Source organism: Salmo trutta, chromosome 4 (genome assembly GCF_901001165.1).
Source record: "Salmo trutta chromosome 4, fSalTru1.1, whole genome shotgun sequence".
NCBI classification, from domain to species: domain Eukaryota; kingdom Metazoa; phylum Chordata; class Actinopteri; order Salmoniformes; family Salmonidae; genus Salmo; species Salmo trutta.
In genome coordinates this window covers 67884483-67910196 of record NC_042960.1, presented here as the reverse complement: position 1 = coordinate 67910196, position 25714 = coordinate 67884483, and the positions used below count along the sequence as shown (strand labels likewise).

The 25714-nt window shown below is 42.0% G+C and overlaps 2 protein-coding genes across 8 annotated transcripts in view; one reads left to right on the top strand and one right to left on the bottom strand.

Moving 5' to 3' along the window:
• Positions 1–12895, bottom strand: part of cracr2b (calcium release activated channel regulator 2B) — a 35911-nt gene extending 23016 nt beyond the window's left edge. Inside the window, exons 1-8 of one of the 3 annotated variants that reach the window (XM_029751909.1) lie at positions 12752–12891; positions 12376–12490; positions 7189–7469; positions 6667–6778; positions 6435–6561; positions 6121–6267; positions 4720–4810; positions 1651–1746 (exon numbers count right to left, since the gene is read on the bottom strand). In XM_029751909.1, coding sequence (XP_029607769.1) covers positions 1651–1746; positions 4720–4810; positions 6121–6267; positions 6435–6561; positions 6667–6778; positions 7189–7469; position 12376 — 855 coding nt within the window. In that variant the 5' untranslated portion in view covers positions 12377–12490; positions 12752–12891. Of the gene's footprint in view, positions 1–1650; positions 1747–4719; positions 4811–6120; positions 6268–6434; positions 6565–6666; positions 6779–7188; positions 7470–12375; positions 12561–12751 lie in introns of those variants that run through there. The other 2 variants (XM_029751910.1, XM_029751908.1) reach the window with 2 other exon arrangements.
• Positions 12896–19448: 6553 nt separating this feature from the next.
• On the top strand, positions 19449–25528 carry LOC115192947 (transmembrane protein 138). Of its 5 annotated transcripts, none has more exons than XM_029751915.1 (5): positions 19449–20408; positions 23712–24019; positions 24171–24342; positions 24465–24540; positions 24759–25528. In XM_029751915.1, the coding sequence occupies exons 2-5, from the start codon at positions 23892–23894 to the stop codon at positions 24869–24871; spliced, it is 489 nt and encodes a 162-aa protein (XP_029607775.1). In that variant the 5' UTR covers positions 19449–20408; positions 23712–23891; the 3' UTR covers positions 24872–25528. The 5 variants fall into 5 exon arrangements, with proteins under 5 accessions (XP_029607775.1, XP_029607778.1, XP_029607777.1 ...); XM_029751918.1 differs by lacking the exon at positions 19449–20408 and adding an exon at positions 20478–20824; XM_029751917.1 differs by lacking the exon at positions 19449–20408 and adding an exon at positions 20478–21602.
• Positions 25529–25714: the final 186 nt, after the last annotated feature.

Sequence of the window (25714 nt, the reverse complement as noted above, 5' to 3'; positions counted from 1 at the left end):
TTCTGGAGAGGCCCAATATGGCCGACCTCTGGCTTCAAAGCCCCTCACTGGCCAATACAGAGCATCAGAAATCCAGGGTTTATATGCATCATTTAGGAGGACAGACAAGAACAGCAGGCCAGTGGAGTATTTAGAACAGCAAAAGTCAGGGGTTAACTGGTAAGAAAGAGGAAGATTTAAGTGACCCAGACACAGGCCCAAAACAAGTTAAGCTAACCCAGTATCCTCTTGACCCTTTCTCGATTGCAATACTAGAAACACACTAGATAAGACACAGACACAGCAACAGAAGAACAGGATATGATGGAGAGAGAGACCAGACAAGACACAGAGACAGCAACAGAACAACAGGATATGATGGAGAGAGAGAGACAACAGACAAGACACAGAGACAGGAACAGAAGAACAGGATATGATGGAGAGAGATACCAGACAAGACAAGAGACAGCAACAGAAGAACAGGATATGATGGAGAGAGAGACCAGACAAATCAGAGAGACAGAGACAGCAACAGAACAGGATATGATGGAGAGAGATACCAGACAAGACAGAGACAGCAACAGAAGAACAGGATATGATGGAGAGAGATACCAGACAAGACAGAGACAGCAACAGAAGAACAGGATATGATGGAGAGAGAGACCAGACAAATCAGAGAGACAGAGACAGCAACAGAACAGGATATGATGGAGAGAGATACCAGACAAGACAGAGACAGCAACAGAAGAACAGGATATGATGGAGAGAGACACCAGACAAGACACAGAGACAGCAACAGAAGAACAGGTGATAGTGAAATACAGACAGTGGAAAAAGTAAAACATGTTTTTTCAAAGAATTTGCAGGAGAGGTGAAAAAGCAGTGAAATTACTATTAAAACAATTGTATACTTTTACACTTTTTACAAGCTGAGAGAGAGAGAGCCCAAATTAGAAGACTAAGAGACAGTAACAGAAGAGAGCAGATCACTTAAAGCAGTGGTGCCAAACCAAGGCGTACTAGGTCCCCTGGGGGTATTTGGCCTATCCACAGGAGGTACTTCAGAATACTCATGAGACCGCCGGGTTACTGGTAAAATACACATTCAGGAGAAGAAGTTAGCCAGCCTGCATAGCAACCATTATTGTTAGGCATAGCGACCAATGTTTTTGCAGGGATTAAATTATTTTTGTTATTTGTCCTCAGCTGGAAGGATGAAATAGTATGAATTGACTTTTCAAAATAAGTTATTACAGACATCAACAGCATATGTCAATGAAGTGACAGTGCAGCTTTTGTGATTGGACAGTGAGCATTCTAGGCATTGTTCTTGACCCTGTTATACACTGGCTATTCTGGCACCGTGTTTCTGGTGCTAACTCTGAAAAGTCGGGTACTAACCTTGCTCCGGAGCGGGGGCCAGCTAGACCTGGGCTAAGACTGCTGCTAGTCCACTTTATAAAGTGTGAACACTCGCTTAGCCCCGGGTTAAAATCTCCCTTTGTACTCCAGGTGACAGTAAGCACCCTTTCAGTTTGTTAACCAACTCAGATGTAGAAGAAGAAAATGGACTACTTCAAAATGGAGATGACCTCGATGCTCAGTGCTCTCACAGACGTCATAATGGGACAGACACAAAGAGTCATCTATCTAAGTCTATGATGTCTCTACCTCTCTCTGCTTGGCCAGGGTGATCTCCAGTTCCTGCTCCCTCGTCTTCAGCTCCTCAGCAATCTTCTGTCTTCTGTCCCACTGTCTGATACTGTCCTTTAACATGAAGTACAGTCATCATTATCATCATCATCATTAGCCATTAGTTAGGGCTGAAATACATCACAATATTTTTTTCTGTGTCTACGGGCTGTACCCATTGGAGAACCTCTCACATTTAACGTTTCAGTTAAGCCAAATCGTAGTGAACTAGTAGTCGTAGCCTTCCCTGTAGCTCAGTTGGTAGAGCATGGTGTTTGCAACGCCAGGGTTGTGGGTTCGATTCCCACGGGGGGCCAGCACAAAAAAAAAAGAAGAAGAAATGAAATTGTATGAAATGTATGCATTCACTACTGTAAGTCGCTCTGGATAAGAGCGTCTGCTAAAATGACTAAAATGTAAAATGTCGTAAAGTACCTACACATTGCGGCACCTCGGTGGCAGTACGATTGGAGAAATGGGGCCAGAATTGGGCTATATTTGCTGAGCAGGTTTGCACATGTGTAGCAAGAAAATCGTCATGGCAACCGAAGAAGATGCTGTTTTAGGATATTTTTTTTTTTTTAAATACAACAAATGATTTGAGCCACTATGCGTAGGTATAGGCAATCATTACATTTGGATGATGCATTGTGGGATATGTATATTCTACAATTTGATACCAACTTTCGTAGAAAAATGATGGCTTTTATATATTCTTTTTCACTACGTCAGTGATGCTCAGAAAAAGCTGAGACAAAAGCAAGAAAGAAGTATGGGCACAGGACTGGTTATGGAAAAGAGGACAGTATGGATTGTTGGTCTTGCAGAAAGAGCTTGAGGTAATAACAGGTTTAATGCGACTTGTAACAGACGGTTTGGCTGACATCTCACCAAAACGAAGGGCGCACATCGATACGGCCGGAAGGTGTGAGGTGTAATGATTCTGAACGGTCAGATAGCTAGCAACAATGACAAGAAACCGCCTTGTTGGGAATCATAGGTGTCTCGCTTCAGCTCGTTGTGTCTTGCTATTTATTGATAGCTTGTCTTGTTTTGAGGTGTTTTTGACTGATGTCATAGCCATGCTAATACAGCCTGGTCTCAGACTAGACGTAACATAGTAAACGTAAATGCTTGACACTCATTAGTATGATTAACACCGCAGCCCGTCTGGTGTTCAACCTTCCCAAGTTCTCTCACGTCACCCCGCTCCTCCGCTCTCTCCACTGGCTTCCAGTTGAAGCTCGCATCCGCTACAAGACCATGGTGCTTGCCTACGGAGCTGTGAGGGGAACGGCACCTCCGTACCTTCAGGCTCTGATCAGGCCCTACACCCAAACAAGGGCACTGCGTTCATCCACCTCTGGCCTGCTCGCCTCCCTACCTCTGAGGAAGCACAGTTCCCGCTCAGCCCAGTCAAAACTGTTCGCCGCTCTGGCACCCCAATGGTGGAACAAGCTCCCTCACGATGCCAGGACAGCGGAGTCAATCACCACCTTCCGGAGACACCTGAAACCCCACCTCTTTAAGGAATACCTGGGATAGGATAAAGTAATCCTTCTAACCCCCCCCCCTTTAAAAGATATAGATGCACTATTGTAAAGTGTTTGTTCTACTGGATATTATAGGTGAATGCACCAATTTGTAAGTCGCTCTGGATAAGAGCGTCTGCTAAATGACTTAAATGTAATGTAAATGTAAATTAGTTACGTTTGGTATGTTTACATAAGACAGAAGGATACTTAAGGCAAAAAACGATAGGAGGGTGGCTGTTTGGGGTGGACAGGTGGGCATATTTTTAGTTTATTTCACTAGGCAAGTCAGTTAAGAACAAATTCTTATTTACAATGACGGCCTACCCCGACCAAACCTGGACGGCTCTGGGCCAATTGTGGGACTCCGGTTGTGATACAGCCTGGAATCGAACCAGGGTCTGTAGTGACAACTCTAGCACTGACATGCAGTGTGTTAGACCGCTGTGCCACTCGTGAACGTCTAGCAACCCAAAGGTTGCGTGTTCGAATCTCATCGCAGACAATTTTAGCAAATTAGCAACTACTTACTACTTTTAAGCTACTTTGCAACTACTTAGCAGGTTAGATAAGTTTAGGGTTAACTATTTTAGCCAACCCTTCCCCTAACCCTTTAACATAACTCCTAACCTTAACCCTAATCCCTAGCCTAACATTAGCCAGCTAGCTACCATTAGCCACCTAGCTAACAGGCACCTAGCCACCAAAAATGTGTATGCGTAACATATTGTACGAATTGGCTGATGGACACCCACAAAGGAATAAATACCACACGAAACAAAACATACACATCATACTAAAGGGAGTGTCTCGGATTTACGTACAGAATAATACGAAATGCTCTGAGACCAGGTTGGCTAATATGGCTAAAATTCGCTAGCTAGCTAAACAACAACTATAAAGAAGTAATTGAGAGACAACCAGTGCTCATTACGCAAAATGTATTTATGTTTTCAACCTATAGTAACCTATTGTATGATATATAATTGTAGAATATACATATGTTATAGTTTACATTACATTTACATTTAAGTCATTTAGCAGACGCTCTTATCCAGAGCGACTTACAAATTGGTGCATTCACCTTTTGATATCCAGTGGAACAACCACTTTACAATAGTGCATCTAAATCTTTTAGGGGGGGGGGGGTTAGAAGGATTACTTTATCCTATCCCAGGTATTCCTTAAAGAGGTGGGGTTTCAGGTGTCTCCGGAAGGTGGTGATTTACTCCGCTGTCCTGGCGTCGTGAGGGAGCTTGTTCCACCATAGGGGTGCCAGAGCAGCGAACAGTTTTGACTGGGCTGAGCGGGAACTGTGCTTCCTCAGAGGTAGGGAGACGAGCAGGCCATGTTGTCAACAGTCTAAGCCAACCCCGTCTGTTTTTCCCCCATAGTTGCGCACGTGTCGGTTTTGTTGCTAAACAACCACCCCGTCTACAGCCCAGCAGACTACTTACACTTACAGTAAGTAGAGAGTGCATACATTTCATACTTTATTTTCAGACCAGATAGCTACCTGAGCGAGTCGTTTCTCTCTCTCCTCTCTGTTCTGACTCTCCATCTCCTCGTATATGGACCGGACCACCCTGTCGTGGTCACTCTCCCGTCTGAAACACAACAGTACATTAGAGTATGTTAGTAAGTATGTTACCAGTAAGTATGTGAATAGTTAGTATGTTAGTAAGTATGTTGGTAAGTATGTTACTAGTTAGTATGTTAATATTAAGTGTGTTAATAGTATGTTACTAGTAAGTATGTTAATAGTTAGTATGTTAACAGTATGTTACTAGTAAGTATGTTAATAGTATGTTAACAGTATGTTACTAGTTAGTATGTTAATAGTTAGTATGTTAACAGTATGTTACTAGTTAGTATGTTAATAGTTAGTATGTTAACAGTATGTTACTAGTTAGTATGCTAATAGTATGTTAGTAAGTATGTTACTAGTTAGTATGTTAATATTAAGTGTGTTAATAGTATGTTACTAGTAAGTATGTTAACAGTATGTTAGTAAGTATGTTACTAGTTAGTATGTTAATATTAAGTGTGTTAATAGTATGTTACTAGTAAGTATGTTAACAGTATGTTAGTAAGTATGTTACTAGTTAGTGTGTTAATAGTTAGTGTGTTAATAGTTAGTGTGTTAATAGTTAGTGTGTTAATAGTGTACTAGTAAGTATGCTACGAGTTAGTATGTTACTAGTATGTTACTAGTTAGTATGTTAATGGTATGTTATTAGTTAGTGTGTTAATAGTTAGTGTGTTACGAGTTAGTATGTTACTAGTTAGTATGTTACTAGTTAGTATGTTACTAGTTAGTATGTTAGTATGTTACTAGTTAGTATGTTAGTTAGTATGTTACTAGTAAGTATGTTGGTAAGTATGTTGGTAGTAAGTATGTTACTAGTTAGTATGTTACTAGTTAGTATGTTACTAGTTAGTATGTTACTAGTTAGTATGTTACTAGTTAGTATGTTAACAGTATGTTACTAGTTAGTATGTTAACAGTATGTTACTAGTTAGTATGTTAACAGTATGTTACTAGTTAGTATGCTAATAGTTAGTTTGTTAATAGTATGTTAGTAAGTATGTTACTAGTAATTATGTTAATAGTATGTCAATAGTTAGTATGTTAATAGTAAGTATGTTAATGGTATGTTAGTAAGTATGTTAATAGTTAGTATGCTAATAGTTAGTATGCTAATAGTATGCTAATAGTATGTTAATAGTAAGTATGTTAATAGTAAGTATGTTACTAGTAAGTATGTTACTAGTAAGTATGCTAATAGTTAGTGTGTTAATAGTTAGTATGATAATAGTATGTTAATAGTAAGTATGTTGATGTTTACTGCTCCACTTCACCAGCTGTATGAATTGACAGTCATGTGAATGAATGATATGGGGAGAGAATAGAGACCTGTGTAGAGCCTGTTCCAAACTGTCTCTCTCCCTCAGTGAGTCTTGTAGATGAGACACGGCGTGGACTAGGACATCCTCCAGGATAGAGAGCAGCTCTGGTCTGTCTCTCTGGAGCACACACCACAGGGTACCCAGCTCACACTGACTGACGTAAAGACACACAATACAGCAGGTTACAGGGTTACACACACACACACAACATAACTCTGTTACAGGAAGCTAGAATCCAAATACTGGTTGCGAATATAAACGTTGGCCGAACTCTCCAAAACGCTTCATCATGTCTTGGAACAATATAGTGTAGTCACTCACTCTTTGAAGAGTTTGTCAGCTCCCAGCTCCGTCAGTATCTGAATAAATCGGAGTTCACCTAGGTCTTCGTTTTCCTCTGTCTCCGTCTGCCTTTTCTCTGTGCTCTCCTCCACCCCCATCAACTCCCCTGCTATCACACAGTCAGACAGAGAGAGAGACAGGGGGAAAATGTGTCAATAGAAGTTATTGGTCAAATGTCCAGCATGTCATGAAATGAGTGAGCGGTACACACCAAGGCCCATGTTAAACTCGACAGGAGTTAGGAATCCGTTTCTGTCTCTGTCCAGACTCTCAAAAACTGACTCCAGCTGTTCTGGGGAGAGAGGTAACTCACCCTGCAGTCTCTGAGAGGAGAGAAGAGAAGAAGAGAGAAGAGAAGAGGAGAGAAGAGGGAGGGAGGGAGAGAGAAGAGGGAGAGAGAAGAAAATAGCGGAGAAGAAAAGAAGATAGAGGAGGGGGAGAAGAGAAGAGGGAGGGAGAGAGAAGAAGATAGAAGACGAGGGGAGAAGAGGGGAGAAGAGGGAGGGAGAGAGAGAGAAGAGGAAGGGAGAGAGAAGCGGAGAGAAGAGAAGAGGGGAGAAGAGGGAGAGAGAGAAGAGGGAGAGAGAAGAGGGGAGAAGAGAAGAGGGGAGAAGAGAAGAGGGAGAGAGGGGGAGGGGAGAGAGAGAGGACAGGAGAGAAGAGAAGACGAGAGAGAAAAGGTTTAATAAATATGTTAAAGCTTTCTGAATCTCAATCCACTGGACTCACTAACCTGCATATCTCTCTTGGTGATGAAGCCTTTTCCTTCTTTATCACAGAGAACAAACAGCTCTTTGGCCTTCCCCATAGTCTCTGGCTGCACCATCCCAGAAACCCCTTCCTTCAAGCTAGGTGACCCCCCATGGCCGCGCCCCCCTACCCCCCTGCCACCCGGCCTGGGACTGCCACATCCACCTGGGGTTGAGAAGACCTTCTGTCTGAGGCTACATGGGGATGCAGTTCCGCTTCCCTCACCTACCAACACCTCCCCGTCCTTCAACCAGCTAGACATCACTGGAGGGGAGGGGGCAGGGGGAGAGATGGATGGAGACAGAGAGAGGAAAGGTGAGAAGGAGACAAGGAGAGAGAGAGAGAGGTTACGCTTCAAATGGTGTCTAATCTATTAAAACAACAGTCTCAACAAGTCATGTGATGTCAGTCAATCATCTATTCATTATCCCACACAGCAACAACAAAAAGCTGTTAGATGAACTTTCTAGCAATTCAATTGTTGTTTATATATGCTGTTAGATTAACTTCCTAGTAATTATATTGTTGTGTTTATATAAGCTGCTATGAAATTTCTAGCAATTCAATTGTTGTGTTTATATAAGCTGTTAAATTAACTTTCTAGTAATTATATTGTAGTGTTTATATAAACTGTTAGATTAACTTTCTAGTAATTATATTGTTGTGTTTATATAAGCTGTTAGATTAACTTTCTAGTAATTATATTGTAGTGTTTATATAAACTGCTTAGAAAAAGAAGAAACAGAAACTGGTAACACAGCTCAGTTACACAACCACCTCACGATTCTCCTTCAAGCTTTCCTTTATCTTTCTGTCTTTGTGTGTGTATCATGTCTTCTCTTTTAAGTGTTTACAAAGAATCCTGTCAGGTCAGAATCCTGTCAGGTCAGGATCCTGCGGCTGCTCTGTTTACATTAACTGAAGGGTAGCCGACCAGGCCATGCAGATACTCCCTTGTTAAACATTACAGTACAGACCACACATAGTAAAAGTGTTTTTGTCTTGAGCTACTGCAACAGGTGCTAGCCATGTCATGAGTCCGTATTCATTAAAGCACCTAAGTGTAGCAGTGCTGGTCTTAGGATCAATGATTGAAGTGGATTTAACAAGTGACATCATTAAGGGGATCATAGCTTTCACCTGGATTCACCCGGTCAGTCTATGTCATGAAAAGAGCAGGTGTTCTTAATGTTTTGTATATTCAATGTGATATATATATATATATGCATATATACTTATCCCACATTTTCTTGGTGTTACAGCCTGAATTCTAAATGGATTAAAAAAAAAAAAATCTTCACCCGTCTACACACATAATGACAAAGTGAAAACCTGTTTTTAGGAATTTTTGCTCATTTATTGTAAATTAAATACATAAATATCTAATTTACATAAGTATTCACATCCGGGAGTCAATACTGTAGAAGCACATCCAACTTTGCGGCAATAGTTTGGGGAAGACACTTCCTGTTTCAGCAAGACAATGCCTCCCGTGTACTATGTGAGGTCCATACAGAAATAGTTTGTTGAGATCGGTGTGGAAGAACTTGACTGGCCATTTTCGTGAACGGGGTAGTGTACCCACACACACAGTGGTCAGTGAATTAGGTACACCCATCTAGTACCTTTGCCTCCAGAACAGCCTGAATTCTTAGGGGCATGGAAATGTTGCTCAATTGGTATCAAGGGACCTAACGTATGCCAGGAAAACATTCCCCAACACCATTACACCACTACCAGCCTGTACCGTTGACACCAGGCAGGACGGGGCCATGGACTCATGCTGTTTACGCCAAATCCCGACTCTCCCATCAGCATGACGTAACAGGAAACCGGGATTTGTCGGACAAAGCAATATTTTTACACTCCTCAATTTTCCAGCGTTGGTGACGGCGTCTCCGCTGGAGCAGCTTCTTGTTTTTAGGTGATAGGAGTGGAAGCCCACCGGACCTCTGCTGCAATAGCGTTCCCAGATGCCGTTCTGCACACCACTGTTGTGCTTCACAGTTATTTGCACGATTTTTGCCAGTTTCCTTCGACCTCTCATCAACAGTTTTTTGTTTGCCGCACGATTCTCGGAAAACCATAGACACTGTCGTGCGTGAAAAGCCCGGGAGGCCGGTCGTTTCTGAGATCCTGGAACCGGCGATCGTACCACACTCAAAGTCGCTTAGGTCACTCGTTTTGAACACTCTAACATTCAATTGAACAGTAACTGAATGGCTCGATGCCTGTCTGCCTGCTTTTATATAGCAAGCCACAGCCACGTGACTCATTGTCTGTAGGAGCAAACCATTTTCGTGAACGGGGTAGTGTACCTAATAAACTGTCCGCTCACTGAAGTGTACAAGAATTACAAACACCGTCTCTTTCCATGACATAGAATGACCAGGTGAAAGCCAAGATCCCTTATTGTTAAATCCACTTCAAATCAGTGTAGATGAACGGGAGGAAACAGGTTAAAGAAAGATTTTTAAGCCTTTATATAATTGAGACACAGATTGTGTATGTGTGCCATTCAGGGGGTGAATGGGCAAGACAAAATATTGAAGTGCCTTTGAGAGGGGTATGGTAGAGTTTGCGGGGTGTATCAAGAATGGTCCACCACCCAAAGGACATCCAGCCAACTTGACACAACTGTGGTAAGAAGCATTGGCGTCAATACGGGCCAGCATCCCTGTGGAACGCTTTCGACACCTTGTAGAGTCCATGCCCTGACTAATTGAGGCTGTTCAGAGGGTAAAAGGTGGGGTGCAACTCAATATTAGGACGGTGTTCATAATGTTTTGTACACTCGCAAAATGACTTGTTGACTGTTCTAATGATGTAACCAGTTTATAATAGCACACCTCCTCAGGCCTTATTGCTTAATTAACCCATTTGTAAATTGTGTAACCCAAACATGCTTAGTGACTTTTAATTTCTTAGGCTAAGGCTATGCCTAGACCACTACGCCTAGAACACTACCATTCAAAAGGGTCCTTGTCTCCTTCATTGTACCACTAGTTTATAATGTAATGTGTGTGTGTGGGTGTGTGGGTGTGTGTACTGTGTAGCCTACATCCTACAGAAGTGAAGCACCCATCTGTTCCATGTGTTATCAAACAGTAAACAGCCCAAGGGACATTGTGATGGCATTTCCAGAGAAACAAATGAATTGGTTCACTATCAGGTTACAGCTTTACATTTGTGGGGGAAGTAATGAAGGAGGGCACAGCTCAGCAAGAAGGAGAGATTATTCGGCTGCACACCATTATATCTGTGTTTGCTTGAGCTTTACTGGGCTTTAATGGAACAAGAGAATAGTCCTAAAACTGCAAACCCCGTCCATCTGTCACTCCAGGCAGGCTAGAGCCAACGCTGAAAGTATTTGACAGATTTCTAATAGTACCTGAACCCAGGTCTGCCCTCCACTGAGCACCAGGACATAGATAATACTCACCAGGATGGTGTCATGTGATGATACCCTCTGTATGTGCGTCTGTCTGTGCGTGTGTCTGTCTGTCTGTCTGTCTGTGTGTCTGTGCGTGTGTCTGTCTGTCGGTCTGTGTGTGTCTGTCTGTGCGTGTGTGTCTGTCTGTGCGTGTGTGTCTGTCTGTCTGTGCGTGTCTGTCTGTCTGTGCGTGCGTGTCTGTCTGTCTGTCCGCGTGTCTGTCTGTCTGTCCGCGTGTCTGTCTGTCTGTCCGCGTGTCTGTCTGTCTGTCCGCGTGTCTGTCTGTCTGTGCGCGTGTCTGTCTGTCTGTGCGCGTGTCTGTCTGTCTGTGCGTGTGTCTGTCTGTCCGTGTGTCTGTGTGTCTGTCCGTGTGTCTGTCTGTCCGTGTGTCTGTCTGTCCGTGTGTCTGTCTGTCCGTGTGTCTGTCTGTCCGTGTGTCTGTCCGTGTGTCTGTCTGTCCGTGTGTCTGTCTGTCCGTGTGTCTGTCTGTCTGTCCGTGTGTCTGTCTGTCTGTCCGTGTGTCTGTCTGTCTGTCCGTGTGTCTGTCTGTCTGTCCGTGTGTCTGTCTGTCTGTCCGTGTGTCTGTCTGTCTGTCCGTGTGTCTGTCTGTCCGTGTGTCTGTCTGTCTGTCCGTGTGTCTGTCTGTCTGTCCGTGTGTCTGTGTGGCCATCAGGTGGCATGGCCAGGGGAAAGGGACATGCAAATGAAGCATTTGCAGTGGTTTTGCATTGACATAACCATTACGATTGCCTGCAATTATTATGTGGTAGAGAGATATGGTAGAATGAATGGAATCAGAATATATATATTAGTACCAATAGACCTAGGCATCAAGGAATCTGCAGTGATTTCGGCCTATACTTATTCAAATTAAACTATTTATTTTCACATTTTCTAACCAAAACTTCCGACTGGAATTTTTTTTAATTTTTTATTCCATATAATATATAATTCAAAGTTACCCTGTTAGATAAAATTCCATCAAAAACAGAATCCATCAAAATACTTCTGAGTTCTTACATTCTGTGTTGTTTACCATTTACCAGACAAACTGGTATGATACTTCTGACGAGAATATAATATGCATCTCAAAAATGACTACATGTTTGAAGATAATACCATAATATGCACCCCATATTAACACATTATTCTGAGCACATTGAGAGATATTTGATGATACCACATGAAGTACTTGGAAATATATAAACGACTAAAAACATGAAACATATACGATTTAAAGTTGACAAAAACCATGAAATATATAAACTCCTAAAACCATGAACCAACAACAACTCTCTGCCATGTCTTCTTACCTGCTGTCTAAGATCTATGAAAATACATGTTTGCTAACTGTACTAAACCATTTAAAAGGTAAATAAAACAACTTTACTTATATCTAAATACCACCTTTAGAATGTAGATGGGTTTATAAAACACTTTGTAGTGCTTATTCATGAATAAGAATAAAGTAAGAATAAAATACATATTTATAATTCAGTTTTGTTTCTTTAATCCAAAACTGAAGTGTTCCTACTCAAGCCGTGGTTAATGAATAACTACAGAAAGCAATGTACAGTGGTTAGGGAAACCTGATCCACTGTGAAGCTATGTTTTATTAAAAAGCTAAACAGTAAGGCGTTCATTATCACATCAACTAAAAACAACGTTTATATTATGACCCCTGCCAGTGCAGAATTTAATATGTAATGGTCTTAAGATATAATACTCGTAACATACTCGTTTTGAAGCGTCCGACTCACCTCTCCGATACTTGTCCCAGGTGACAACCACCTGTGTGTTCGCCGAGGGACTTTAAACTTTCCCTGCAAGTCACTAGAGGGCGCATTGGAACCTGTTGGTGTTACCGTAAAGTTTCGTGAAGCGAGACATCCCCACTCCCTCGTGTTTTCTTGTTTCAATGGAAGATAATCAACTAAGTAGACCAGACCCAGCTGCAATCGAATTGGCGTCTATGGGAGAGCCACCCCTTTAAGTAGACAGGAACTGACCATTTTTCTTCAAAATCTTAATTTATCCACAATCTTTGGTGTAGATAAGTAAACATGAAGTACGCAAAAAGGCTATGGGTATTTTATCAATTAGAGGTACTCACCTCCTGCGTCCTCTGTCCTCACTCTCTCGCCTCCTTTTGAAACTGGTCAAAAGGAGAGAATGTGGATGGAATTGCGCTCGTTTGAAATGAGACGGCACTTTTCCACTCGTGCGTCATTAGGCAAATGACGTTTACAAGGGTGGATTCCCCCCAAAATGTTTGTGATCAAAACAAATGTTATTTTGTTATGCAGTACATTTTATAAATACAACAATAAATTCCATGTTGTTTCTGAAACGTGTGGATGGTTTTATCTTCCAACAATACAACAACTGATTCAAATGGGGTTCACCAAAAGGTGTCTATCAAGGAGGGAGGGGGACCTTATACTGAGTTTGCCTACTAAGGAATGTATAGGCTCTGTGATTGACACGCTCCTCGACCACTTATCGGTTTCTGGGTCACGGAGAAGAGCGGGTCATGGCTAGAAGGGATACCGAATTTGTCAAAGTGACGTTATAGTCCGGTCTTTTCCAGGTGCGCCGATACTGTAGAGCTGTTACAGGAATAGTATTTTACTAGCCTGAAAGCTTTTGAAGACCATCTGAAGCATTATAAACAGGAAACAAGGACCACATTTGTGGTAAACAAAAAGGATGAAGCGTCTGGACAGAAGGGTGAATTCGAATTCATTCAAGGAGCGTTATTCATCAAGGTCGTTAGCAGTGGAGGCTCCTCAGAGGAGGAAGGGGAGGACCATCCTTTTCAGTGATTTTTCATAAAAATAAAAATACTGAAACATTTAAAAGTCATCATTTTTAGATAAATCTATAAAAAATATTCACGTCACCAACTAACTGATTAAAACACATTATTTTGCAGTGAAGGTCTACAGTAGCCTCAACAGCATCATGGTGTAGCCGGAGGACAGCTAGCTTCCGTCCTCCTCTGGGTACGTAAAAGGGTACATTGACCTCAATACAAAACCTAGGAGGCTCATGGTTCTCACCCCCTTCCATAGACTTACACAGTAATTATGCCAACTTCCGGAGGACGTCCTCCAACCTATCAGAGCTCTTGCAGCATGAACTGACATCTTGTCCACCCAATCAAAGGATCAGATAATGAATCTAGTACTGAAAGCATAAGCTACAGCTAGCTAGCACTGCAGTGTATAAAATGTGGTGAGTAGTTGGCTCAAAGAGAAAGACAATCATTGAACAGATTTTAACAAATTAATTTCTTCAAAAATGAAAGAGGAGCGAGAGAGAGAGAGAGCTTGATTTCATAGTTTTTTTCTCTCACTTTCACTTACTTAGCTAGCAAATGCAGCTAGCTAGTTTAGCCTACTCAAACACCCGGCTCGAACAGAGGGATGTTAGCCAACTGTCTGTGACTATCCAACATGGGAACTCTTCCAAGTCACGGTAAGCTTTTGGTTTTACAAATGTATTGCCACCGGGGCCCGCCCGTGAAACTGCTAAACTGATTACCACACTGTAAGGCATCATTACTATGTTGACTATGACGTTACTTTAGCTAATATGGTGAGCTAGCTGCGGTCATGATATGAAGGTTTGGCTTGGAAAGGTTTTTATCGCCTGGTCACACACAGACAGCTAATGTGTTGTGCATTGAAGTCCACAAGCGAAGGGAAAAGGTGAGAGGAGGAGAGAGTGTTGACGCGAGAAGGAATACAACAAGCTGTTTGTATGTGGCTGCTATGAAAGTCAACTGTTTGCGTGTGATCAGGGATGTATTCATTCCGACCGATTTCTGTTGAAAAACTTTCTTAAATGGAAGCAAACGGAACGAAACGTGGGATAAACATACCTGAATTTGTCCAATGGAAACTTTTATGTTTGCAAATGTTGGACTAATGATTACACCTTAGGTCAGCTAGATGCAGGCAAGAGTGTGCAAAGCAGTATTGAATGTGTCACTGTCTGTCCATGTCACTGTGTGTCCATGTTGTCACTGTCTGTCCATGTTGTCACTGTCTGTCCCCTCAAATCTTTCTCTCGACCTGTGTGCACCTACATTGAATTCATAGTCTGGGTTGTAGCAACCTCATGATGGGTATGGGGGAAATTAGAGTATCATGTAGTAGCTTAAACCAATCGATGTTACATTGAACTGGGTGAATGGAATATAAATGACAGTCATCCAATATGCTGTAATAGAAATAAGGCCATGCTCATTAAAGAAAGTATTGTCCTCCCTCATCTTAAACGGCACCGACCGCCACTGGTCGTTTGTAAGCTAGTTATCAAGCTAGCTAACTCTGTTGACTGGCGTAAGATAGCTAGATAAATAGACGTGTGTGTGTGTGTGTGTGTTATTAATGGATTTTAGATTATCCACCAAGCTAGCTGTAGAGATGAACTGCTATTCTAACTTGTGTCATTTGTTTAACTTCTCAGATCTCGCACCGTGAAAAAACTTGCATTGTGAACTCAAATATGTTCCTTATGATAGAACCCACTTCCTGGTGGTCGGTAGGAGAACCTGCCACCAGGGAAAGAATAAACATGCAAGTGATAAGAGGGAAACACAAACGTTAAGTTAGTTAATGTTTACAACGATGCACAATGAAGGTATTTATGAAGGATCTCCATTAGTTCCTGCCAAGGCAGCAGCTACTCTTCCTGGGGTTTATTATGGATCCCCATTAGTTCCTGCCAAGGCAGCAGCTACTCTTCCTGGGGTTTATTATGGATCCCCATTAGTTCCTGTTGCCAAGGCGGCAGCTACTCTTCCTGGGGTTTATTATGGATCTCCATTAGTTCCTGCCAAGGCAGCAGCTACTCTTCCTGGGGTTTATTATGGATCCCCATTAGTTCCTGTTGCCAAGGCAGCAGCTACTATTCCTGGGGTTTATTATGGATCCCCATTAGTTCCTGCCAAGGCAGCAGCTACTCTTCCTGGGGTTTATTATGGATCTCCATTAGTTCCTGCCAAGGCAGCAGCTACTCTTCCTGGGGTTTATTATGGATCCCCATTAGTTCCTGCCAAGGCAGAAGCTACTCTTCCTGGGGTTTATTATGGACCCCCATTAGTTCCTGCCAAGGCAGCAGCTACTCTTCCTGGGGTTTATTATGGATTCCCATTAGTTCCTGCCAAAGCAGCAGCTACTCTTCCTGGGGTTTATTATGGATCCCCATTAGTTCCTGCCAAGGCAGCAGCTACTCTTCCTGGGGTTTATTATGGACCCCCATTAGTTCCTGCCAAGGCAGCACCTACTCTTCCTGGGGTTTATTATGGATCCCCATTAGTTCCTGTCAAGGCAGCAGCTACTCTTCCTGGGGTTTATTATGGATCCCCATTAGTTCCTGCCAAAGCAGCAGCTACTCTTCCTGGGGTTTATTATGGATCCCCATTAGTTCCTGCCAAAGCAGCACCTACTCTTCCTGGGGTTTATTATGGATCCCCATTAGTTCCTGCCAAAGCAGCAGCTACTCTTCCTGGGGTTTATTATGGATCCCCATTAGTTCCTGCCAAGGCAGCAGCTACTCTTCCTGGGGTTTATTATGGACCCCCATTAGTTCCTGCCAAGGCAGCAGCTACTCTTCCTGGGGTCCAGCAACATTAAGGCAGTTATATACAATTTAAAATATTACAAGACATTACATTTCGTAACACTTTCCCCAACACATTTAGTGTGTTCCATCAGGCCACTACTCCACTATCACATATTTACAACATCCATGTGTGTGTGTGTGTATAGTGCGTATGTTATCATGTGTGTGTGTGTGTGTGTGTGTCTCTTCACAGTCCCCGCTGTTCCATAAGGTGTATTTTCATCTGTTTTATTTAATCTGATTCTACTGCTTCAATCAGTTACCTGATGTGGAATAGAGTTCCATGTAGTCATGGCTCAATGAGGTACTGTGAGCCTCCTATAGTCTGTTCTGGACTTGGGGGACTGTGAAGAGACCTCTGGTGGCATGTCTTGTGGGGTATGCATGGGTGTCCGAGCTGTGTGTTAGTAGCCACTGAACAGTAGTCCAGGTGCGACAAAACTAGTGCCTGTCGGACCTGCCTTGTTGATAGTGTTGTTAAGAAGGTAGAAACTAGGGCCTGAAGGACCTGCCTTGTTGATAGTGTTGTTAAGAAGGCAGAGTAACACTTTATTATGGACAGACTTCTCCCCATCTTTGCTACTGTTGTATCTAAGGTGATTATGATTGACTGATATTGGGAGGAGGGGATGTCTGTCAGGAAGGGAGAAATGAGAGAAGGTGAGAGGTTGTGAATGGTATGTGGTAGAAAGGGGAAACAGAAGAGAACCACAAGATGCAGGATTCCTTGTTCCCCCAATATCTAAAGAAAACAGACGGATACAGGGCTTTCTCCTGCAGAGCTCCTCTTTCATGTGGCAGAATCAGACGTTTTAGTCTTGTAAGTTAAAGTAGGTAACGTTACGTAGCTAAGCCTTGGACAAATACTCCTTGTCTCAGCATGAACCCAAGCAGAGAGGCATCAGGTCAAGCAGAGAGGCATCAGGTCCCAAGGTACTGGACTGATGAACCATCCTTGCTGTCTCTGCTTGGTTGGCTCCCCACTGAGTCTCTGGCTTGTTGCACTCAGGGGTGGTGTTGGACATCGTCTCTCGATCCCCCTCTCCCAGTTTCCAGTGTTTATGCTACAAACCATCCCCTATGGGCCATGGTCAGCTTGTCTTATCTGATGCACTGTACTGTGTCTATCTGATGTACTAACCCCTTTCTTTTGTCCGTTTCTATGTCTAATAACTCCCGGACGTGCCTGGCCCAAGACTACCTGGATGTGTGACTGATCCTGGACTGCGGCTGAGGACCCCTGGCAGTGCCTACCCCTAGCCTCGCCACTCTTCTGTCCTCTCCTGTCTTAAACCTAGTTCTGGACAAATAAACTATTTTATGAGACTGGGAAACCAGCCCATACTGTAGACAATGAGATTATTCCAGAATACTATCAAAGTAAAGATTGTTTTCAATGATTATCTACGATACATTTAACATTTCCGTTCAACAATATGGCCTCTGACAAAGGAAACTCTTTCTCAAAATCCTATTGTGTTTGTGGTGTGGTTTCTCTCACAGAACAGGAGGCCGAGGAGAAAAGCACAGGAACCAAGATGCTGGGAACAAGATAAAACAAGGTGAGGTAAAACAAGGTGAGATAAAACAAGGTGAGATAAAACAAGGTGAGGTAAAACAAGGTGAGGTAAAACAAGGTGAGATAAAACAAGGAACATCTGTGGGCGTTAACACACTGTTAAGTTCTAATTTTCACAGTAAATAACTCACGGACATGAGAGAAGCTAAACCAAGTTTATTCTTCCTAAAGGGTCGACACTGACTCTGTAATTCAGAGACAGACATGGCTTCCCCCGTGGTGGTATTCATACCCCACTTTGGGTGGAGTCTCCTTATCTCTAAACATTGGATCCTTCATGCTAAGCAAGGAACTAAGTGATATGATCTTTCAACAGTTTCTCCCCTTATCAGTACTGTCATGACGTTGGCCTGTTGGGGGAGGTTTATGACCCCCATAAATACCTTTCCCCTTTTCTCTCTACTCTACAGAGTGGACTCTTGTAAACCCTTTGTAACATAGAGTCTGGTAACATCGAAAGGTGGGAAACGGAACCATATTTCGGTTTATCCAACCAGTTGAAAATATGTGTTGGTACTTAATGAATATGATCTCAGATCAGTTGTTGTCTGAGACATTACTACTAATGACAGGACGACATAAACTGTATCTTGGAAAGTCGACACGTTCTAGTTATCAGATTCACATGGAATTGTTGTGCAATCTAAATGTTGAAATATGAAACTATTTGTGAAAAGATTAAATGTAATTTTTTGCTTCTTAAACGAGAGAACGGTGTGTCATAGAGAAACTCTGCTCACTCAGAGGCCCCGCCCAAGTGAACAGACATTGGTTGTAAATGATGAAACACGCCCTTCTTTCACCACTATATAAACCCGTTGACGAAAATTCAACTTTCTGTTCCAAGGATGTGAGGACTTGCGGTCCCCACGTCGAAAGGACAAAGACCACCTCCAGAACTAATCCAACCTCAGCTCTGGCTGAATGACAGGAACCTAACAAAATTAGTATCGAATCTCAACGTGAAGGTGACGGTCAACACGCCGGAAAAGCGCATGTTTTTTTCTTTGTATTATCTTTTACCAGATCTAATGTGTTATATTCTCCTACATTAATTTCACATTTCCATAAACTTCAGTGTTTCCTTTCAAATGGTATCAAGAATATGCATATCCTTGCTTCAGGTCCTGAGCTACAGGCAATTAGATTTGGGTCATTTTAGGTGAAAATTGGGGAAAAATTCGCAGATCCTTAAGAGGTTTTATATTTATATATTATATTTATATTAGGAGAGCGAAGGCTCCACTCTTTTATATTGGGAGAGCGAAGGCTCCATTATTTATATTGGGAGAGCGAAGGCTCCATTATTTATATTGGGAGAGCGAAGGCTCCATTATTTATATTAGGAGAGCGAAGGCTCCATTATTTATATTAGGAGAGCGAAGGCTCCATTATTTATATTAGGAGAGCGAAGGCTCCATTATTTATATTGGGAGAGCGAAGGCTCCATTATTTATATTAGGAGAGCGAAGGCTCCATTATTTATATTAGGAGAGCGAAGGCTCCATTATTTATATTAGGAGAGCGAAGGCTCCATTATTTATATTAGGAGAGCGAAGGCTCCATTATTTAAGAGTTCCACTTCTTTGTTGTTGGTGGTGTTTTTAAAGGATTTTTTTTTTACAAATGACTTTGTATCTCTCAGGCTATATTCCCATTTCTAACGTTAGAGTTCATGCTATTCCATTACTTCAGTTTCATTGCTATAGTTTCTGTAATATGGTGGCCAGTTAGTGTATGAAAAGAAAGAAGAACAAATAAATTCTTCTCACCAGAGCTGAGACACCAGGTGGGTGCTATAATGGTCAAGTAGAACAGAAAAACAGCAGTACTCAGAACCTCTAAGTTCTACGAAGGCAAAATTACTATGTAATGTAGTGCTCAGTCTATTTATTGGCGAATTGTAGATTCCCCAATGATTCCGCGAGCCAACAGGTGTTGATGTGGAAATCAAGCACAGTGAACGGGAGTATGACGTACATTTTGACAAAATCGGTATTCCTTCCGGCTATGACCAGGATGGAAAACGGTATTTTGCCCACACGAGAAAACGACCCCTCTAAAGGTTATGTGGAAAATAAATGCCGAAAATAAGGTCTGTGGTAAACACAGGCTTAGGGTATTTTATACGTTTTGTTCTATGAGAATCTTCATCAGCTAACGTCAGTGTTTGTGCATTTTAAAGAATGTATGTAAAAAATAAACCCACAAAGGCTTCATAATTCATTAAGGTAACGTTAACTGAATGCAATTATCTCATAGAACAAAACGTATACGATCTCCTAAACCTGTGTTAACCTCAGACCTTATTTTCCGACGTTTTATTTATTTTTTAAACCTATTATTTTCCTATTCATTTTAACCATAGGGATGTCTGAGGGAATGAGAGGGAATCTATTTCCGGGTTTTAGGACTGCACGCTGAAAGGGGACGGGAATGGCGTTTCCATGGTATTCGAAGAAAAGCCTGCAAAGCAAAGACGGTCTTTGGCTAAAGCTAGCTAATGAGCTAGACGACCGTGGCTGCTCAATACTTCGTCCAACCCGTAAAAAAAAAGGTAACATTCATTATACGTTTTTTTTATTTTTTATCTTGTAGTAAAAAGCAAACTTCAGCGCCAATGACAGTGTTGAACAATAGTTTTCCTCATAGGCGCATGCTAATTAGCTAGCTAACGTTAGCATGCTTGCTATTTGTCTTGGTCCCTAGCCAACGTTCGTTTTGTAACTCAGTATTGTATTTTACGAACGTTAACGTTACACTACTTATCATTTTAGATTAACTAGTTAGTTAGCTAATAGTCCGTCGGTGAGAACTGTGAGGTTAGCTGCCCAAGTGTTTGTTTTGGCTCTCGCTTGGCTTGATTCGGATTCCTAGATCATGTGAACAACAACGCTTGATGCTAGTCAGCTAAAATTAGCTTGGCGTAACGTTAGTTTAGAAAGGATGGCAGCCAAGAAACGACAACAGACGGTGAGTGGTGTCTACTACACAGACATCCCGTGACTAAGAAATAATTGCATTAGTCAATAGGATGCCATTTGGCACACCATTTTCTTTAATTTGTAATCCTTACCGTGACCTCTCCTTGGCTGTTTACCTGTGCAACAGGTTTAGCTCACACTACTCTGCGTTAAACTAGTTAGTTACACAGCGCTTTGGCTCTTGACCAGAAGAACGGGAGGACAGCAGGGAGAATGGTTCGTTTATCTTTAGCTCTGAAATACTACTGACAATACTTTCTTTTTTTTAAATCATTTTAAATCCATAAGGCAGAATCCTTTTCCAAACCTAAACCAATAATTTGAAACAACTATTCGCATCTCATTTCATGGAGGACTAGATAGCTAGATTGGGAAGATCATGATGAAGCTGAAAGCCTGTCTTGTATTCTCATCTCAAAGTGACTCCAGTCCCATCTGTTCAGTTTGGTTACCAGCAGATTTAGGACTGAAGGGCTCTCTGCCTGGATGACAAGTACACAGCCTATGTCCCTGAACACTGGTTGAAATTGCACAGGAACTAAGAAGATGGAAGGACCTCTGAGGGGGTTTTGACAGAACATGGAATTTGACTGTAATTAGGAATTGAATGAATGTTTATAATAACTGAATGGAGATTTAAAGGCATCTTAACATCAGTGGATTGTGGAAACCAAAGTAAAGGTGGTGACCAGGCTCAAGGTGGGGAGGCAGGTAGCCCGAAGGGCTAGCAACCGGAGGGTCGACGGGCTGAAATCCAGAGCCCTATAGTAAGTACTGGTTTGAGGAGATAGCGAAGTAACTTTTTGATCAACTCTTGAGTTCAACTCAGAACAACTGGTTCCACAAAAGTGGCTCACCTTTTAGCCAGGTACATTTTTATGTCGGGAATAAGTCCTTCAGTGCTAAACTGCTCCCGGGCAGGCTAACTCTATTTATCCTGAATTAAGTGTCTGAGCTAGAAGTTGAGGCTCGTCTCCTTCGTTTGAGGTAGACAACCAATTTTTTAAAATATTTTATTAATCAAATGCTTTTTGAGGTAAAGAAATATTCATGTTAAAATATCTATCACATTACATATTTAGTAATAACAGAATGCATTTGAAACTACACGCACAATACAACTTGCGCATGACTTAATACAATTGTTTTATCGATTTGAGTGGGGGGAAAGCAGGGATGCAAACTAGTCACCTTTTGCCCAAATTTGCGGTTTTGAATCTAAAATAGGTGACCTACGTGATTCGTGTTGATCCAATGAGAAAAGTTTTGGGGGGGGTGGGGTGGGTTAGGATCACTACTGGCTGTAAGAGAATGATTGATGCACGTTTTGAACAATACTGGCTGTATCCAAGGCTCAGCCAATCGTTTACATAACACAATGCAAAGAAGAGACAACCAGTTTACTAGTTATAGCATCAGCGCCCGCTCTAGAAAGGCAGTTTGCCAGTATGAGCAGCGCGTCCCCTGAACGATAACAAAGAGGTATTTGTTTTATTTAACTAGGCAAGTCAGTTAAGAGCAAAGCATTTTTGTCTGTAATTTTCCGTTTGGCTATTTGTTTCAAGGTATATGTGGCGGTTCTAGCTTGTTTGCCTTCCCGGGGCGAACCCCCCCCACCTTCAGCGCCTGCACCCATGTCGCCCATACCTAAATCCGCTACTAATTTTGTCTTAGTCTATAAATAAATCTCTTTGCCAAAATTCGTCATCTCTCCCATGTCTTATTTGACTAGTAGTTGTTCTGAAATGTTTATTTTGCCTACATTTGACTCCCTCTATGTTTAATATAACACACATACATTTAATTATTAATTTCGGTTGCCTATCCTGACGTGAAGTTTGTTCTATAGAAAGTATTTTGACTCTAGCCACAAAAGTGCCTAATTTCCTTCAATATCTTAACTAATGTTTCTCTTCTACAGTATGTGGTTTATTTTCAGAATGAGAGAATTAAGTGAAAATGAGAGGGTTGCTTGTTAAACAAGTGGATTCAGGGATCAAGTGGAGCTGGGCCTGGCTTAAGCTGGAGGCCACTATAGAGGTGAAAGGAACATCACACACTTTCTCACTTTGCTGGCACATTGTTGAACAGATGTCTACAGGCAGAAAGTGTACAATGTAGTAATGTGCCGTGTAGCCCAAAGATGTTTTTTTTTTCTCTCAAGACTTGAGTGTCATTTGCAGTAAAGTCTAGGCAATAAATAACATTGGATTACTTTCTTTACATTTTTTTAGCTGTGAGTTCGGTTCACATGAACAACTTTGTATTTTAAACACAGAGACTGATCATGTAGATCATATTCTGTGTTGTTTAATTAGTTAAAACCTGCATTTCCTCCTAGCAGGGATTTTTTTTCTGATGTTTCACCGCAAAAAAAAAAGTGTCACCTTTTTGGTCCCTCACCAGTTTGCATCCCTGAAAAGGTGGTTGTGCATTGAAAAGCACATCACCACTGACGACGTTAACAATAAGTAATAAAATAAAGATGGAACTTCTCAAAGCCTATTTCACACCATAGCCTGCTGAATTTGCAAGAACTTTTATTTTGGCAGAAATTAAAATGTGGCACTGACTCTCCCACGGATTGATGTCTCAGCGTTATCTCGAATGAAGAGTTCTGTGTTCGACTAGCAGCACTGACTCTCCCGTGGCTTGACATTTTCAACATTTTGTCTCGATGAAGAGTACGGTGTTCGACCATGCACGCGCAGTTATAAGTCTGCTAGAGTTAGCCTGAGCTGGAATGTGAAGTCAACTGACGCTGGCTAGCTGTAGCTTTAGTCGTAGTGTCCCCTCAGATAGCTGTCACTACGGAGCAACACAGGCAGCCCAATTCTGATTTATTTTGAACCATTTTTCTTTTGATCTTTTTTCAGAGCTGATCTGATTGGTTAAAAGACCAATTACTGGAGAAGAAGTAGGGAGAAAAAAAACAACATAATTGGTCTGTCTGTAAACACAGCCGGAGACGGAGGAGCTAGAGGCTGTGAATGTGTGAAGCTCATCCCAGCTGTGTGCAGGTGTCCTGGGCTATGTAGCCAGACTTACACCCTGACATGCTCCAGACCAACAACTACTCGCTGGTCCTGCTGGTCCAGCTGGGTTTGCTGACCTATGACCTGTTTGTCAACTCCTTCAGTGAGCTGCTCAGGGCAGCGCCCGTCATCCAGCTAGTGCTGTTCATGTACGTACACGATTTGTTTTTCAAGTTCGTTAGTTATAAAACGTGTATTTTTTACATTAGATTTAATAGCTAGTTTATTTATTTTTTAAAACATTTTGTTAGATGTTTTACTGGGATTGTAACTGATTTTTTTATAACCTGTGTGTTCCAGTATCCAGGACATAGCCATCCTGTTCAACGTGATCATCATTCTGCTGATGATGTTTAACACGTACGTGTTCCAGGTCGGTCTGGTCGCTCTGTTACTGGAGAGGTTTAAAGGCTTACTGATGCTGTCTGCCATCTACCTCACTCTCAGCATCTCCTTTCACTGCTGGCTAGTGGTACGTGCAGAGAAACACACACAAGAAGATTCTACGTGAACTGTCAGCAGAAAAGGCATGACCACCTGTAAGAGTTTTTAATAAACATTTGATCACGTCTGCTATTATTTTGTTTCCTATAGAACCTGAGATGGCTGGAATCCAATCGTTTCATCTGGACGAACGGCCTGCGTGTCCTCTTCGTATTCCAGAGGGTTGGTAAGTTCTCTGAAGAAAAGACCCAGTATGACTTAGGTTTATTCAGCCTTATGTATCGGCCTGTTGAGGCTTCGCCAAAAGCTTTTTTTGAGGCTTAATAAGTGGTTGCTTCTTTTCACAAGACTACTTAAGTTAACAAACCATTTTCATTAGACTAATATTAAACAACATGTTGGTTTATTTTGTTGGAGTCGTGTAACTTGTGTTCTGTTCCACAGCTGCAGTGTTGTATTACTACGTTTACAAACGGACAGCAGAGTGTCTGGGTGACCCGGGGCTGTATCAGGATTCTGTCTGGCTGAGGGATGCCTTCGCCAGAGCTCGTCAGTGAGAAGGAGGAAATGGAAGGAACAATTACACCCCCAAAGGATTTATTACCAGGCGAGGCCTGCCAGGCTCTGTGTTGACTCACTACCTGGGTGAGCCATGTTCATTGGGCATGAAACGGAAGAAAACTGAAACAGGGAAGGACTCCCAGGTCGTGTCCAATAAGAAATAACCATTATTGTTTTCCCGCTTCAAAACAGTTTGCCCCACTGAAAATGACTCGGGGCTAGGATGGAGCCAATGGGAAAAGTGAGAAACTGCAATGGGTTTATACAGCAGGATGGACAGTGATAAGATCAAGTTAATGTACCACACTACACGAATATGGACTAATGTAACACGTAGACAAGACACTAAAGGACAATCTGAGGCAGACTTTCCTTCCTTTTTTAAAAACAGTACATTTATAATGACAGCTATTAATTTAGTGTTTTTACTAAGATGGGATAACGATAGCGTCCCAAATTGCACCCTATTTCCTAATATAGTGCACTAAATGGGGAATAGAATGCAATTTGGGATGCACCCCTGGTTCTGGAACAACAGTGTATAAGAGTTGTTACTGGTTCCCTCAGGTGAGAGAGGAAGTCCTGGGGCTCGATTCAATCCAGAAGGTCTGTGTTGTAGCGTGGTTGAAATAAAGGTCATTTCCTGTTGAGACGATGTATGCAAATGTTTACCGTGAAGGAAGTCTCCGCTATAATGCTGATCCTGGTTCAGTTTGTCTTGTAGATAAGATGTGCTGTTTACACAATTTATGGATATTCATTTATTTAATTTTTTTAACCGTCGAGTTCAAATTGTCAATCCAACACTTTTTTTTCTCTTTTTTTTTTCCTGCCTCTTC